Source organism: Cygnus atratus, chromosome 3, assembly GCF_013377495.2.
Source record: "Cygnus atratus isolate AKBS03 ecotype Queensland, Australia chromosome 3, CAtr_DNAZoo_HiC_assembly, whole genome shotgun sequence".
In the NCBI taxonomy this organism is placed as follows: domain Eukaryota; kingdom Metazoa; phylum Chordata; class Aves; order Anseriformes; family Anatidae; genus Cygnus; species Cygnus atratus.
This window is the reverse complement of record NC_066364.1, coordinates 19882864-19901658: the sequence shown is the minus strand read 5'-3', so window position 1 is coordinate 19901658 and position 18795 is coordinate 19882864. Positions and strand designations below refer to the sequence as shown.

The following is an 18795-nucleotide window of genomic DNA, read 5'->3' as shown; positions in this document are numbered from 1 at the left end:
TCTTTCCATTGAGTCTAAAGTTTTCCACTTGACAAGATCTGAACACAATAATAAATTAATAGTCCTCAAGAGTTCAAGAGTTCTCAATTACCATAGACATGCATCTGAACAAAAAAAGTACAGCTTCTCCAATGACAGAATAACTATCAAGCAAAAAATTGTGAGGTTTTAAAAATGTCCAAAAGTCAGAACAAATTAAACCAGAAAAAATAATACCATCAACTGAAATGCCTATAAAAAATAGAAAATCATTTGAAAAGAAAGAGAATAAGTATATCAGGCTTATTTTGGATGTGGGATTAGTTTTTATTCTATTTGGAAAAAAAAAAAACAAACAGAAAAACAAAAACAAAAACAAAAACCTTTCATAACCTTTCATTCAAATGTGTGTTTAGATTAGTGTGAGATTTACGAACTCATTTAAGGGTCAGTAATATTGCATAGTCATTATGATTTTGAATCTCTTTAATTTTCCTGTCTATACAATATTAAATTCCTACCTTTTTCTTCAGTGAGTATTTTAAATACACCATTTCTTCTCACTCCTTAGCAAATTTCAATGACTGAACAACCAAAGTGCTATTTACCATTCTTAATACACCCTGTCTAGCAGTTTGGAAATTCCTTATTCCTCTGAGTCCTAAACTTCTGATCAGAAACAGGAACCAGACTGATTTTAGATGCCTTGACATCTAAAGGCATCTTGACATTTGCATTTTGCATTTGCATTTGACAAATTTTATTCAAGAAATAGAATGAATCTGACCCCCCCCCCAAACAAAAAAAGTTTTATTAGAATCACTGCTGCAATTTTTATTTATTTTTTCTGGAGACCAAGTAAGGCAGAGTGAAGAACAAGGGTCAGTTAGTGAAAGACTGGAATAATGACTTTGCAGTTTTTCAGACATTTACCATCATACTGTCGGGAACTTTTTTGTCCACATTTGGAGCTCTTACCAGGCCCTAGTGGCGGGACTTTATTCAGGATTCAGCTTTAAACTACAATTTTTTTCCACGTTGATCAGAAAACCCTCAAATGCAGGACAGTCAACTGACCTCAGTCCAGCATGTCCCCCAACCACAGAGAAACCTCAGCAACCCCAAAACTACAAAAAAAAGTATATATGTCCTGTGACATACGATAACCACACTTTCATTTAGTTGAATAGAAAAAGTACATGACCGTGACAGCAAAAATGGCAGAAGGCACAGAAGCACATGTGATGTAATGTGATTTTGGGAAGGGTGAGGTAAGCGAATCTGCAGTTTGGCAAACCTACAATGTATCTTCTGTTTTGCACTATTGCTTCATTCACCAAATGCAAAACAAATCTTGCTGCATGTTCCCTCTTGGTATTTCCAAAACTGATATGTTCCATACAGTCTCAATTCCCTTTTACTATTTGCGTAGTGTCACTTCGTCATGTCTGATTTCTGACCTTTCCACTTTTTATTAAATGAACATGCCTCAACAGTGTTGCCAAAATAGTTTTTATTCTCCATTTTTATTTTTGAAACTGTCCCCCATGATATCCTTATCTCTAAATTGGAGAGACATGGACTTGACGGATGGACCACTATGTGGGTAAGGAATTGGCTGGTGGTCAAGTCAAAGAGTTGTGGTCAACAGCTTAGTGTCCAGGTGGAGATCAGTGAGGAGTGGTGTTCCTCACGGGTTAGTACTGGGACAGACGCTGTTTAACATATTTGTCAGTGACATGGACAGTGAAATTGAGTGCACCCTCAGCAAGTTTACTGATGACACCAAACTGTCGACATGCTGGAGGGAAGGGATGCCATCCAGAGAGACCTGGACAGGCTTGAGAGGTGGGCTTGTGCAAACTTCATGAGGTTCAACAAAGCCAAGTGCAAGGTCCTGAATCTGGATTGGGGCAATCCCAAGCACAAATACAACTTGAGAATGGATTAAGAACAGCCCTGATGAGAAGGACCTGCGGATGTTGATTGATGAGAAGCTCAACATGAGCCAGCAATGTGTGCTTGCATCCCAGAAAGCCAAGTGTATCCTGGGCTGCATCAAAAGAAGCCTGGCCAGCAGGGCAAGGGAGGTGATTCCCCCCCATACACTCTGCTCTTGTGATACCTCACTTGGAGTCCTGCACCCAGCTCTGGGGCCTCCAGCACGAGAAGGACAAGGAAGTATTAGAAAGAGTCCAGAGGAGGGCCACAAAGATGATTAGAGAGCTGGAGCACCTCTCCTATGAAGAGGGGCTGAGGGAGTTGGGGTTGTTCAGCCCAAAGAAGGGAAGGCTTGGGGGAGACCTTATAGTGGCCTTCCAGTACCTAAACGAGGCCTACAGGAAAGCTGGGGAGGGGCTCTTTTTCAGGGATCATAGTGATAGGACAAGGGGTAATTGCTCTAAACTAAAAGAGGGTAGTTTTAGATTAGATAATTAGGAAGAAATCCTTTACTGTGAGGGTGGTGAGGCACTGGAGCAGGTTGCCCAGAGGGGCTGTGGATGCCCCATCCCTGGAAGTGTTCAAGGCCAGGTTGGATAGGGCTTTGAGCAGCCTGGTCTAGTGGAAGGTGTCTGTGCCCATAGCAGAGGGTTGGAACCAGGTGATCTTTAAGGTCCTTTCCAACCCAAACCCTTCTATGATTCTATGATTTCTATCGCTTCCTTCACACTAGCTTCTAGTTTACTGCTCAGTAAAATACACTCTCTTTACCTGAAAAGCTCTTTGCAATTGCTAACCTATATTTTACATTTTTCCATATCTCCTCCCCCAATCCTTTCTTTTTTTGTCTTAACCTCACTCTTCCCACTACTGATCGCAGATCTTCTAACACGTCTTCTTATATGTCAAAAGCATATTCCTTCAATTCCCGATTGTCCTCTGTCTTGGAGAATAAACTGTTGACTTTCAGGATCGTGAAGGATCTTACACAGTTTCCACAAACCTGCCTACAGCTATATTAAAAGGCTGGGTAGTTTTTCTTTCTCCCCTTTCAATAATAACTAACTCAGTTAACTGAATAAGCATAAAGTTGTTCAGTAAACTGAATAAGTCACGGGAAGTCAATTAAATATATTCAGTGTAACATATACATCATGCAACAACATGCTTGTATATGCAGCAGCATTATAAACATATACCAATTTTTTTGCTCATATTAATACAACTTTTTAGAAGTTTATTTTATACAGTAGTGTTTACATTATCCTTTGCAAAAGGGGGAACAAAAACATTATACAGAATTACCAAAGTGCAGAAAGAAACTACATTATGGATGAGGTCCAAGCTACTAATGCTTTTTTCATCCTTTCTAAAGAACCAGATTGCCAATACTAAGGTACATGAAATAAGAAAGAAAGGCAGAAGGACAGAAAGAAACCTCTTGGTTTCATAGCAAAACAAGGATAATGACATATATTACTTTCCGACTTTTGGTATATGGATTCAGACAAATTATTACCACAGACAGCACAGCAAGATCATGAAAAACTTATGTTTATAGAACTTCAGAACATGTTTATATAACTGTAAAAATTTCAATTACATCAAGAAAAAGAAAGCAAATAATTCTAAAAAAATAAGCATCCAAAATCGTATGTGAATAGTTCTGTTTTTATAATTTAAGGACCAACTTTTACAATTTTTTCTCCAGACAGATAATTCTGAAAATAGGCACACCTCATAAAGCTATAAGCTCAGTTTCAGAAACGAATAGCACAAAAAAGCGTTTGACAATTCTGAGGCTTATTTGAGATTTCCTTGTAAAAGTTTTGTCTGAAAGCTAAAACTGATCTACAGTAAATACACAGGAATGGGCCCTGACGTCTCTCATAGATTGGCTTTTTAAATTTTTATTATATATATGCTGTATTATGTTTTATACTTGCATATTTTATATAGCAGTATATATTTGCAACTATTTTCTACATCCTTATATAAATGTATGTAAGTGTTAATAAATATATTTCACTAAATCAAAGCCATTGAGAAATGACAGACTTTCTAGAGCCTGTGAAGCCTAAATTTTCAAAACCATCTGCCACCCATTACCTCAGTTCTCATAAGGACACATGTAACACCGTGGGCTAATAATCTCATTTTATGAAATAGAAGAATACAAGTTGTGTTTGCAAATATCCATAGGATCACGCTGCCCAAACCCACAATTATTCTGGATGATTAATGATGATCGCCTCTTGCCGAGGCGATCTGCTCCGGGGCAGACGCGTTCTGCAGCGGAGCAGGGGATCGCCACAGGCAGGGCTTTTTTCCGGCATCGCGGCCGAGGGAGCCGCCAGGACCCGGCAGCCCTCGCGAGGGAGGCTGACGAGGCGTAGGCGGAGCCAGCAGCGCCCCCTCCCCGGCCGTTCAAAAGCAGCCCCTAGGGAGCGCGGCGACCAGGCCGGGCAAACAGGGCGTGGCGCGTCAGAAGGGCGGGGCGTGGCAGTGCGCGCAGGCAGGGCGAGGAGGGAGGAGCTCTCGTCGGTCTTTTGCGGCGGTCTTTCGCATCGGTACGTGTAACCTGCCTGCGAGGAACTTGGCCATGGTATCAACCAGGCAGAAAACCATGGCCTCCGCATCTCTTGCGGCCTCTCCAGCCGCTGTCACCAATGTGGCTACTCAGACGGAGGGCTCGGGGAAACACACAGCCGTCCAGGTCTTGGGCTGCAGGGTGTGCCCGAGTCTTCTGTCGGTATCCGACAGCAGCGGCGAGCGGTATGCCTGTGGGGGGTGTGCCCAGGTTGAAGAGCTGCTCAGCCAGGTAGCGGAGCTTCGGGAGGAGGTGAGCAGGCTCAGAAGCATCAGCGAGTCAGAGAGGGAAATTGACTGGTGGAGGTGTACTCTGCCCTCTCTGAGACAGACTCACGAGCCTGCCATAGCACAAATGTCTCCTGCTACGCAGAAGACAAAAGTTCCCTTATCCTGCCAGGCAGCAGGAGGGGACCTAAGCCAAGGAGGGGAATGGAGGCAGGTTCCTGTTTGGGGGGGTAGCCGAGCCCTGTCCCTGCCCACCTCACCTTCCCATCTATGCTTATATAACAGGTACGAAGCTCTAGAACATGACAACCAGAACAATGAAGCAGGCGAAAGCTCGTCGAGGTTGGTTAGGATGCCTAAGGCAAGGTCCCCTACCCCCCACATTGCTACATCAGCTCTCAGAAAAGAAAGAAGGGTTATTGTCATGGGGGACTCCCTTTTGAAAGGGACAGAGGGCCCAATATGCCGACTGGACCCTACCCACAGGGAAGTATGTTGCCTCCCTGGGGCTCGGGTGAGAGACTTCACTAGGAAAGTCAAGCGCCTGGTACGGCCCACTGACTACTACCCGCTACTGGTCTTTCAGGCTGGTAATGACAAGGTAGCAACGAGAAGTCCGAGAGCGATCAAAAGGGACTTTAGGGCTTTGGGGCGACTACTTAAAGGATCAGGGGCACAGGTTGTGTTTGCCTCTGTCCTTCCGATAGGAGGGATCGAAGCTGACAAGCAAACTTGTCACATTAACAAGTGGCTTCGGCACTGGTGCAACTGGCAGAATTTTGGGTTTTTCGATCACAGGAAGGTCTATGTGACCCCAGGCCTGCTGGCACCAGATGGGATGCGCCTCTCTCAGAGAGGGGTGAGGATTTTTGCTCAGGAGTTGGCTGGGCTGATAGATAGGGCTTTAAACTAGAGTCGAAGGGGGAAGGGGATAGAACCAGGCACGCCGGTGACAAGCTAAGGGATGGTGCGCTAGAATCAGAGGGACTGTGTGCTAGTGAGGTCCTTCGGTCAGCTCCACAAGGTGCTGCTTGTAGGGAGGCGCATTTGAAGTGTTTCTACACAAATGCACACAGTATGAGGAATAAAATGGATGAGCTGGAAGTCTTGGCCCAGTTCCACAGCTACGACATCATCGGCATAAGCAAAACCTGGTGGGATGAGTCCTGTGGCTGGTATGTTGCAATAGATGGTTACAGGCTCTTTAGGAAGGACAGGCAGCGTAGGCGGGGTGGCGATGTATGTGAAGCATGGGCTGGACTGTGTGGAACTTCAAGTTGGTGACAGCAAAGTTGAGAGCCTCTGGGTAAGGATTAAGGGACGAACAAATAAAGGGGATGTTGTTGTGGGAGTCTATTACCGACCACCTGGCCAGGACGACAATGCTGATGAATTATTCTTTGCAGAACTAAGAGATTCCTTGAGATCAACTCCCCTCGTCCTAACGGGGGATTTTAACTTGCCAGATGTCAACTGGGATCACCACACGGCTGACACGAGCAAGTCCAGGAGGTTCATAAAGCACCTAAATGATAACTTCTTGGAGCAGGTGCTAAGTGAGCCAACTAGGAAAGGTGCCCTCCTAGATCTGTTGCTGGAGAACAGAGAGGGTCTTGTGGGAGACGTGGCAATTGGCGGCCATCTCGGTCATAGTGACCATGAAGTGGTTGAGTTTAGAATTTATGGTGACAGAAGGAAAACTGCCACCAAAACTTCAGCCCCGGATGTGGGGAAAGCAGACTTCAGGCTGCTCAGGGAATTAGTCAGCAAGGTCCCCTGGGAAACTGCTTTTGAAGGCATTGGTGTCCGTCAGTGCTGGTCCATCTTTAAGCACTGCCTCCTAAAAGCACAAGATCAGGCTATTCCAAAATATCGGAAGTCAGGCAAGCGGGGCAGAAGGCTGGCCTGGCTGACCAGGGATCTTCTACTGGAGCTAAGGCAAAAAAAGAAAGTGTACGGCTGCTGGAAGGAGGGTCAGGCGACGAGGAAGGAATATAGGGATGCTGTTCGTGTTTGTAGGGAGAAAATTCGTGTGGCCAAAGCCCAACTAGAGTTGAAGGTGGCCATGTCTATGGGATACAATAAAAAAGGTTTTTTTAGATATGTGAACAGAAAAAGGAGAACCAAAGAAAACATAGGTCTGCTACTAGATGGGGAGGGTCTCCTCACAGACAATGACATAGGCAAAGCATAGATGTTTAATGCCTTCTTCGCCTCTGTCTTCAACGCTGACGATGGGCTTCGGGACCCAGGGTGCCCTGAGCTGGCCCTGAGCTGGAGGACCATGACGGTGGGAATGACAAACTCCCAACCGACCCTGAACGTGTGCAGGATTTGCTGCTCCACCTGGATCCATACAAGTCCATGGGTCCGGATGGGATTCATCCCAGGGTGCTTAAAGAGCTGACTGACGTCATCGCAGGACCTCTCTCAATTATTTTTCAATGATCTTGGGAATCTGGAGAGGTCCCAGTAGACTGGAAGCTGGCAAATGTTGTGCCAATTTTCAAGAAGGGTAAGAAAGAAGACCCTAGCAATTACAGGCCTGTCAGTCTCACGTCAGTGCCTGGTAAAATTATGGAGGATGATCCTTGAAGTTATTGTCGCACGCCTGGGGGACAATGCAGTCATTGGTTCCAGCCAACATGGGTTCATGAGGGGTAGGTCCTGCCTAACAAATTTGATTTCCTTTTATGATAAGATCACCCATCTAGTCGATCAAGGGAAACCAGCTGATGTGATCTTTCTGGACTTCAGCAAAGCTTTTGACACGGTTTCCCATAGGATCCTACTGGACAAAATGTCCAGCATACAACTTAACAAAAACATCATACGATGGGTGAGCAATTGGCTGACGGGCAGGGCTCAAAGGGTTGTGGTAAATGGGGCCACATCTGGCTGGCAGATGGTCACTAGTGGGGTCCCTCAAGGCTCCATTTTAGGGCCAGTCCTCTCCAATGTTTTTATAAATGATTTGGATGTAGGACTAGAAGGTGTTCTGAGCAAATTTGCCGACGACACTGAACTTGGAGGAGTTGTGAACTCAGATGAGGGTGGAATGGCCTTGCAGAGAGACCTGGACAGATTGGAGGGCTGGGTGATCACCAACCACATGAAGTTTAACAAAAGCAAGTGCCAGGTCCTGCACCTGGGACGGGGCAACCCTGGCTATACGTACAGACTGGGCGACGAGACGCTGGAGAGCAGCCCCGCAGAGAGGGATCTGGGGGTTGTGGTTGACAGCAAGTTGAATATGAGCCAGCAGTGTGCCCTGGCAGCCAGGAGGGCCAGCCGTGTCCTGGGATGCATCAAGCACGGCATTGCTAGTCGGTCGAGGGAAGTGATTGTCCCGCTCTACTCTGCGCTGGTGCGGCCTCACCTCGAGTACTGTGTGCAGTTCTGGGCACCACGGTACAAAAAGGACATTAAACTGTTGGAGAGTGTCCAGAGGAGGGCGATTGTCCTGGTTTCAGTTAGGACAGAGTTAATTTTCCTCCTAGTAGCTGGCAGGGTGCTATGTTTTGGATTAGAATGAGAAGAGCGCTGATAACATGCTGATGTTTTAATTGTTGTAGAGCAGTGCTTACACCAAGCCAAGGACTTTCCAGCTTCTCGCTCTGTCCTGCTAGCGAGCAGGCTAGGGATGCAGCAGGAGCTGGGAGGGGACAGACCCAGGACAGCTGACCCAAACTGGCCAAAGGGGTATTCCATACCATCTGACGTCATGCTGAACAATATATAGGGGTGGTTAGCCGGGGTGGAGGGGGGGCCGGCTGCTCGGGGATAGGCTGGGCATCGGTCAACGGGTGGTGAGCAATTGCATTGTGCATCACTTATTTCGTACACATTAGTACTATTAATACTATTATTATTATTATTATTGTTATTATTTTTCCTGTCTGAATAAACTGTCTTTATCTCAACTCACAGGCTTCACTTTCCCGTTTCTCTCCCCCATCCCGGAGAGGGAGGGGGGAGGGTGAGCGAATGGCTGTGTGGTGTTTGGCTGCCAGCCAGGCTAAACCACAACAGCGATGAAGATGGTGAAGGGCCTAGAGGGGAAGACGTATGAGGAGCGGCTGAGGGCACTGGGCCCGTTCAGCCTGGAGAAGAGGAGGCTGAGTGGGGGACCTCATCGCAGTCTAGAACTTCCTCGCGAGGGGGAGTGGAGAGGCAGGTGACCTGTTCTCTGTTATCACCAGTGACAGGACCCGTGGGAACGGTGTAAAGCTGAGGCAGGGGAAGTTTAGGCTAGATATCAGGAAGAGGTTCTTCGCCAAGAGGGTGGTCGCACACTGGAACAGGCTCCCCAGTAAAGTAGTCACTGCACCAAGCCTGTCTGAATTTAAGAAGCGATTGGACTGTGCACTTAGTCACATGGTCTAAACTTTTGGGTAGACCTGTGCAGTGCCAAGAGTTGGACTTGATGATCCTTATGGGTCCCTTCCAACTCGGGATATTCTATGATTTGGCTACATAATACTAGATTCCAAACAATCTTATAACTTTGTGGAAATAATATAGTCTCTTCCCCTAATTTCTACTGCAGTTGATTCTATTGGGAAAAAGTCTGTTTTGTTTCCTTTGTTTCATAGAATACACTTAGCATGTGCTTACTCAACTGAACTTTTCACAGCTAAACTGTATTCATTTGGTACATTTGAGCCTTCTGTGCTGATATCTGTCCAGTACCAGCACTTTTATAATGCTACAGTCGTACAGTCCTGCTGAACATTTCACAGCCATCAAAATAGGCAAAAACATCCTCTTAAAGTCCATTTTAAAAAATAGGCAATATTTTTAAAGAAGAGCTCACTGTAATTCAGTTTTCAAATTTTACAGGGAAGAGGAAAAGAAAACAATCTTCCACTGAGCCATATAGGTATCATTTAATACACAGTATTATAAGTATATGAAAACAAGCATATTATAATTCAGTTAACTCTTTTCAGTCTTTTACTAAACTGAATGGAGAGCATAGTTCAGTTTTATCTCAGATTTACTACAGCTTTGCAAAAACAAGCATGTGAAAATAATGAACTAATTTTAACAGATTATTCTAATAATTAGAATAATAATATTATAAATAGAATTAATAATAATTATTCTAATAATTAGAACGGCTATTTCTGCATAGCTGCTGGCTATGGAAAGAAACCTAGACATCCTGAATTAGGAGACTTTAAGTACTCCACTACTAAATAGTTTGTATCTCAAGTTACAAAGCACCAGATTGACCACACAAACTTGTGTGTAAAAATAACAGATCATCATAGACTTTAATAATTTATTAGGGATGCTCTGTTCAATATTCTCTTTCCTCCATTTTTATGGAGAATACACAGCTTTATTACTGCAAGACAACACATATAAAAATAAGACCAGGAAATGTGTTCAAACAGCTTTGGAAGCCAACAAACATACCTGCATAAATTTATGTGAATTTTATTTTCCTTGCTTCTTACAAACCCTTACAGGTACATTCAGGCTGCATTCTTAAAAACTATATGGAAAATTAAATATCTGAATTGTTTCTGAAACATTGAAATCTCAAAGTCACCATTTTTTTCTGTACAGAACTTTAACAATGACCAATATGCCAAGAAAATAGAGTGAGACTTCTGTATGTGATACTACATAAGGAAGACTCCAGAGACTACAGCTGAGAATCCATGACAAGTTATTATTCAACTTTAGTCTTTTTACACATGAAAATAACAATCTGGGGTGCTCTTTGCTTATTTGGATAATTAATACACTTGATATGTCTGTTAAAAACATTTATTTATTTAACATTTTATTCTCAAAATAAACAGGTTGCCTGAAGACAAACCTCATGGTCAATCATATAGGTAGTTTTTCATTTTGTTTGACTTTTCTCTTATTTCTAAGTTACATATAGTTAACAGCAACTAGTAAGTCTTTCAAAATCTACTGCATACAAACAGATGTTGAAGTCTAGCAAATTTCAAATCACCTACTTACAGAAACAGGTTCACAGTTGTCCCTGCCCCATAAATTAATTTCACTAATTTTCAAAGCAGTTTATCACCTCAGAGAGTAAATCAGATTAAAACTCAATATCAGATTAAAAAGCTTCCCAATGAAGAAGTTCAGTTATGTATTGATACAAAAAAGTGACATTCATTTAACTTACAGATATTTCAGATTTTCAAGGTCTCCAAATGCCCCACTAGGTATTCTTTTAATTTGATTGTTGTTTAGAAGCCTACAAAAAGAAATAAAGAAAAATTTATTTTAGTATACAAGAACAGTATGAAAAAATGTGTAACGGTATAAATGCAGCATGAAAACATAAAAGAAATAACAAAACAAAAGACTTTTTTGTTAACAGTAACTGCCAGAAGAAAAACAGCTAAGTGTTTACAGATCCTCAGTCACTGCCTTGCAAGAGAAAAGTCTGGAAAAACTAGAAATAAAAAAAAAATCTAAAAACTGAAATAATGTTGCTTTTTGTAGACATCTAAGATGAAGGAAAATAAAATCCTGGTGCCACAATTACCCAGAGGGTTGAATTTGATAAAACTGACATTATCAAAGATTTGTCATTAGCAGGTGCATTTAAGTGACTTTCCCTGAATATTTCTTAGTGTTGTTCTGTGTACTAAGGTCTTCACATCACACACGAACATAACTGTCTGCATTCACAAACGTGCAGTTATCCATCAGAAACATGCTCGCAGCCATTTCAAAAGTGATATTTGAAGGAATGACAAAGGAAATACTAAGTAAAAAAACTATAATGCCCATATTGTTGCATTATGGTTGCGTAAAAAATGTCTTTTACAAAACATGGTCTTCTCTTTACATACATACATAGTAACTGAGATCTCAAAAGGAAGCTCAGTAGGATCAAAACTTTCCAAATTCTGCCATCCTGGCTGGTATTAGAATAAGAAAGTTCAAAACATTAGAAACAGAGCTTATCAAATATTTTGTAACTGCAACACAATTGAACACCTGAACCTTTGAACAGTTTTGTTGTGACTACATATTAAATCATATGGGATATTACAACTAAAATATTTATCACAATTTAGAAACAATGATATAGTAAATTTGTGTATTTTTTTGTATTTGCAATTAAAGAATGTTTTAATGTTAATAAAATGTTAGGATGCAAATACTTTCCTTTTTTATTTTAACAGACATATACCTGGTTTTGCTTTCAAATACTTTGGACTTAAACCTTATTTCCCTCACCTGTGTAAATACTAGAACTGAAATTTGTTAGACTACTTACCTGTGAAATGTGAGTAAATTTGGCACAGTATCAAGTTAACCATATTAAATCAAAAGGGAAAAGGGCCTTAGGGTTGAAAAATAACTTACAGTGTGTTCAAGTTCTTAAGCCGTCTAAATTCTCCGGGCTGGATTTCTTTAATCCTATTAAATCTTAGATCTCTGCAGAATAAAGAAAAAAAATCATGTTATTAAGAGCAAAGCAAACAAACAAAAATGATGTATTTTTTCATAAGAAAAACTGAACTAAGCACAAATCTTTGGGGACCACTGTGACCAGCCTCCATCCATAAACCTTAAATGTGGATGAAGGCAGAAGCAAAACAATTCTAGTTTGACAGGGTTTAGCAGAGGATTCACCAAATACAGCCTCAGCAGTCAATGCTGAAGGCTGCATCTAGGCTAAACCTGTGTTCATGAAGGATATTCTCTTCCACAATGAAGCATCTTGTAATAGGATGTTGGCTTGTATTTCACTCAATGGAATTGTCTTCATATTCTGAAAGCTGCTTGTAAATAATGGAGTAAAACTCTAGAAAAAAAATGAGATCAGAAAAAAGCTCAGAAAAAAAGAAAAAACAGCTTTCAAGACTTCTAAGCTACTCCACTCTTCTGTTCTGGATAAGGAGGCATAGGTGCCTTCTGTTGGTCTGCTTTTAAAACCTGTAAATCCAGTTGCTTGAAGCAATTTATTTTCTTATTTCTTTATTTTATATTCTTTTATATTTTTATATATTTTTTCTTTTATATTTTTATTTTATATTTCTTTATTTTCTTTAATTATACTTTCTCCTAACTTTTGATATGTCTTCACCACCTTCAGCTTCCAGCTATATTCATAGCTTAATGAGAATTTCTCCAAGAAGCAAACTCTGATTTTTCAAGTGAGATGCTGAAGAGAAAGCAGTGACATGGAGTTGTAGATGCTCAGAAACAGATTCAATCAACTCATTTTGATGACCAACAGACCCATGCAAAAGGAAAAATAAATAAAATAATAAAAATAATTAAAAACAAAACAAACAAATGAAAAACAGGAAATAATTTTCTGCCTGATTAGCAAATTGAGTTGGCTTCCTGGAAGGTCACAAAAGTGAGAGAGGGACTGCAAGGAAAGAAGACAACCAGATCTGGTCTGCCATCTTCCCTAGCACCTGATGAAGGACATGTGCATAAAGCAGGACCACGTCATCTCTGGCAAGCAAACAGAAGGGAAGCAAATGGAAGTAAGTAAAATCTGAAAGATCACGACCACCATGCTTATGGCACTGTTATTCTTAGAACAAACATTATCAATTGCTTCAAATAACAAATATAAAGAATACTCCCCTTTTTTGTTCTCTGAATTGTTACAATTATGCTTCATGAGCTATTTCTTGTACACAGAGAACAAAAAAATGTTAATTCATGACCACTGTAGATTTCTGAAGAACAGTTTCTTTCAAACTGTCTTAATTTCCTTATCTAACAAGATAATAAACCATGGATAAGGAAATCAGAGTATACATTATGCACATTAGTTTGGGGTTTTGATACAGGCCATTTATATAAACAAACCAGAGAAATATGGCTTGGAGGAAATTTCTGTAAAACAAGTGTAAAACAAAATTGGTAGGAAATAAGATAGAGAATAAGATTAGTTACTGAACAGAAAGGCTGTATCAAGTAGAACTGGGCAGAAATCTGCCATAACGTATTAAATAGTTCAAGACAATGATGGTAGAAGGAAAAAGTAAGGTTAAAAGTAAGGTTCATATAGATGCTGACAAGTTTGGAGTGACTAAAAATATTCTGGAGGATGTTTGAGATGAGAAACAAGCCTGAAGTTATAAATCCCTGAGAAGTGGAAGTAATTAACTGAACAGCAGTGAGACAGGGAACTACCAGAGAGCCAACAGTTTTTCAAGTCAATAAAGGCTTGGGTAAAAAACAACAAAAAGCCTCAACCAACAATGCCGTATCAGACTGGTAAAAAAAGCATGTACAACACAAAACAGGAGCACTGTTCTTCAGGCCTGAAATGTCAATCTCCCATGGTACAGACCATGTTCAAGATCAGCTTTGAGAACTACATTTTAGGGGACAGAAGCAAAAAGCTTACCAGGAGTAAAAAGCTGACTTGCAAGCAGGGCACTGGGACCTGTCACCTTGGAGTAAGGATGGCAGAAATAAGGACTGTGTTGGACTGCTGAACAACTACCGGTTATTCAGCAAGGCCATTACAATACAGATCATAAAAATCCAGAACAAGTATATTTTGTGTTGCTGAAATCATGTGGTTAATCATCAGGATGAGGTTCTTTGCCCCTTTTTCAGTCTAGTTCCTGCCCAACCATGCTGCCTCCTTTCCTACTCCCCAAAGCTTGTTCCTTGTCCATTTGCTTCTCTTTATGAGAACCTTTATGGGTTTCCCTCATTTTGTTTTTACAAACCAACTGAATCCCTGCTGTGTGCTCTGCTTTGGAGCTCATCCATCCTGACGTCCAAATCCTGCTACCTGCCAGATGGCAATGGATGGTGGAAGCAGTAGCCTGAGGCAGTCCACCTCAGTTTTTGACTGTCTTTTTTTTTTTTCCCTTCCTCATCAGTTACCATATATTACTGAAAGGAAAACAATAAATGAAACAATCAATAAAAATAATGCATTTATGGTGACAGCATGGGATTTTAGAATACTATAATATTTTTTGGATAAATATCTAAAACTAACTGTAATGTATTCATTTCTTGTACATAGAGGATATGAACAAATTTAGTATACCTGCCTCCTAATTCAGGTTGTTGCCTTTATTACATATTTACAGTGAAAATATTTATTCCCTTAAATTATACCTAGACAACACAAAAATACTTTTAGGGAAAAGGAGGCTACTGCGACTTTCTTATATTGAATACTCTGGTCTTCTGTTCCAGTACCTAAGCATCTTCCTTCAGAGCAATTCTGCCTGACCTCCCTAAATGCTTTCCTAATATTGTTATCTCTTTGCTCTCATTTACAAACAACGTCAACTATGCATCGTAAACCGACGACTCCCACATTACTTTCCTGGCCCTGTGTCATCTGCTCCGTGCTAAGTCATGGAGCACGAGCAGGAAATGATCGGGCAAGCGTGAGGTTGCTGGGGCCAAGAACGTGCCAGGGAGCACGCTGACAATTTAGCACTTGGACGCCCTTGGAGGCGCGCTCCAGTGCCTGCGAGTGGGCTGGGTCCCACTGCTCTGCTTGCAGATGCCAAAGAGCACACAGCAAAGGGAGTGCAACAAGCAGCTGCTTAGCAGGCTTCCCTTGCTCCGTGTTTTAATGCAAATCTGTAAGATCTAGTTGTATGCCATATACATAAATGCAAAATGAAAGAATAGCTCTAAATAAAAAGTTGGTTTCGTATGACACAAAATGGTGAATGCTGTGTATCTAACTTCAAAATTTGCTGAACTATCTGAAATGATGCCTCTGGTTTGCACTTTCTTTGTGAAATGTTAAATTTTAAGACCAAATATTTTTCTTTTTTGTGTGACAAAGATCTTGTATTAATGAGCAAACAAGTTGGGCTGCAGATACTTTTTGTCTGGATGAAAATGAACTCTGATAAATTCCTTATTTGAAGGAGCCTATTTTTAAAAAAGCAGACTCATAATATTTCCAAATTAGCAATCAAAAATAACTTTTAACAGTATTTTTATCTAATTAAACAAGATGAAAACTTCTAAATATATAAATAATATTATGCAGCTCCTACTGTCATATATAAACTAATTTTTCCATGGCAGCTCTTAGCACTCCACAATGCCCTATTTAAGTTTGCCCTGGCAGTACACAGTAATGAAAACTGAGTTCTCTGTTAACATGTTCTAATGAGCAAGACAACATTCAGGTACATAAATGAATTGCAAGTTTATAAAAAGTATTTTATAAAATACAGCAATATATACTGAAATGCATTAATGAATATTTGGAGCATGAAAATCACACAATAGAATATACAGTGAATTATACAGCTTTGGAATATACTGAACTTAAGAAAAAGCCAATTTAAAGAGTTTGTTATTACACTCTGTTTGAAATACAGGAATCCTTCACTAAGAAAGAACTGCTTTTATTCAGAACAAACCACGCACTGAAATTAAAACTGAAACTTTTTATTTTTTAAAGATTTTTTTTTTAAACACAAAATCTACACTAAATAGATTTTGTTTATCTTTTTTTTTTTTTTTCCTAATTATTGCAAAACAACATCCTGGGAAGAGAGTTAAGGCTCTACATTTCATTAGTTTTATAAAAGAAGAGACTTGGTGTGCTTTAATAATCCTACTGCAGATTCCTTTTGGCATATATTTGACTTTTAAAGGTGCTGTTTTTTCCTCAAACTAAAACAACAGCAAAAACAACAACAAAAAGAACTGTTCTAAATAAAACTGATTAAAAGCAGGGCTGCCAACATGTCATGTACTCCCATCACACACTTCAAAATGTAGCAGCCTGGGCATCCAGTTGTGGATATTCAAAGTCAAAACAAGTCCCCCCCAGTCGCTGGTGGTAACCTATTTGCTGCCAGGTAATAAGCACTCACTAAGCAGCAGCTCATACAAAAGGGGTTTCCCCAAACGGGGCAAATAGGCAAATTCCTGATGAAGGACACAATGGGAAGGAGAGCACCAGCACTTCTCCTGCTCCACCCCAGCCATGACCTTCTCATCTCGGCCTACAGACTGGCTACCCTGGTAGCCACGAGGGATTTCCTTAAGATCCCTTAACAGCTGTACACAGAGTATATTGGAAAAGACTTTTCATGTTTTTCAGTTTGAATTCACGTCAGAAATAAAGTGATCATGATGCAAAACCATATTAAGATCTTTAATAAGAAAGGAAAAGTAAAAAATAACCTGTTAAACTATTGCTTCATTCATAGATATCTCTCTCAATATATATACAAACATAGTTGGCCAATTCTTATCCAACTTATGGATATATAAACAATGTATCATGTGATGATTTACTTGGAAACATATCTTGTGCCATAGTGTATGTATGCAATCCACTGGCAGGGCATTAGCAAAGAACTCTACATCTCACACTCGCATCTGAGAGAAATGGTGAGATTAGAAAGATTTCAAATCTCGTATCACAACTACAAGTATTCTTTCCATTGTTATAGGTTATACACATCTTTTTTATACAGTGTTCAATGAATTAATTACAGAGCACTTAAACCTCAATACAAAAGCCTTAGAACATTAACTTTAAATAAAACATTTCATAACAGCAAAGGCAGCTGAAAACATTCAGAACTTTGGTAGTCCATCCTCCCAAGTGCAGGATGGAAACCAAAGCAAAAATTAAACTGAAGGCTCATTGCTAGGTATAACAGTAAGACTTACAAAGCATAACATAAATAAATATAGATTCCAATTTTAATAACTGGTATCACCAAAATACCTCCCAAATAATGATATCTTCAAATTATTAGACTAATGTAAGTGATAAAACTAAGTTCACTTTGGTCACTTTTTGTTCTACTGTTACAGAATGCTTGAGAGAACTTCTCTATATTCAAGTGGAAACTTTTAGGCATGACGTGTAATTTCATCATCTGTTTACAGCTCTCCTGATTTTGATAAAGATGAATGTAAACCTGGGCTATAAGCCCTATTTCCCTCGCAGATGAGAGAATAATGTTTGAATAATACATTTATTTGTTATTGTTCAGTGTTGAGGCTAAGGAGGACTAACCAAGCATGGCTTCTACTAACTTCAAATAATTCTGTGACATGAGACACTTTGTTTTTTAATACTTTTGGGTAGACCTGCTGTTCCACATCACCTATACTTCCAACCTGTAGAAGATCCCTTTAATCATTTGGAAACTACCAGCATTTTTCATAATTTTTTCTTGTCCAAAAATGAAAAAATATTACTTTACTTTAAGAAACACTACATGGCAATTAGACTAAGTGAAACAAAAAAAAAAAACAATCAAAAACATAAGTTCCAAGTAAAAGTAGAACTACCAGGTTTCTCCAAGAACAGCTGCTGTTTGAAACATGATGTTGACACATTAATGACTTCTATTATCTTCGTTAGAAAACAAAACAAAACAAACAAACAAAACAACAACAAAAAACACTGAAAATGAAATTAAATCTTGAATCTTCATTAGCAGTGAAGCTAAGTACCTCATTACATACATCATTTCACAGATTAAACGGTACTTTAGCATTGATTTAGGACTTGAAAGATTTTAAATTCAAATCCCTGCCAGGTCAGAGGTATTTCCTCAGTTCAAGAGAAGCAGAATCACCACAGCACCAAAATGGAAATAACTAGAAAAATACTACTCCCCTAAGTATCTTAAAACCTGGAAGCTCTCAAATGCGAAGTTTAGACCACAAAAGTACAAGTCCTATACCAAAAGCTCACCCCAAAGGCAGACACTTTTAAAATCTCCAGTGAAAATTGTTTAAAGCTAAATCTCTTCCTCTGGAAGCATTTGTAAACTGCATACTTCTATAATGTTTATCACTTAAATCTGAGAAATTAAAAGGTGGTGGCGGCTTTGGTTTGATAAGAATCAACAGGAATAATGCAAAATGCTTTCAAACGATGGTATCCTTGTTACTATAATCTCTCTGAAACTCAGAGATATAAAAAGTCTGAAAGAGACCTAGGTGTAAAAGCCCATATATTCACTTATTTATCTGTTAAGGGTAGCTAATCAGCACCAATAAGAAAAGCCAAAACAGAAAAATAATAATTCCATCAGCTGCATAATATACACTGAATCAAGAAAAAAAAAAAAG

General features: G+C 40.0%; 1 protein-coding gene across 3 annotated transcripts in view; it reads right to left on the bottom strand.

Annotated features, from left to right (window-relative positions):
* PXDN (peroxidasin) overlaps positions 1 to 18795 on the bottom strand; it is an 86923-nt gene that overhangs the window by 49191 nt on the left and 18937 nt on the right. For all 3 annotated transcript variants that reach the window (XR_004778107.1, XM_035543069.2, XM_035543070.2), the window contains exons 2-3: positions 12091 to 12162; positions 10895 to 10966 (exon numbers count right to left, since the gene is read on the bottom strand). Coding sequence is in view for 2 of the 3 variants with exons in the window: in XM_035543069.2 (XP_035398962.1) it covers positions 10895 to 10966; positions 12091 to 12162 (144 nt within the window). In the remaining variant the exon portion in view is untranslated. The remainder of the gene's footprint in view (positions 1 to 10894; positions 10967 to 12090; positions 12163 to 18795) is intronic.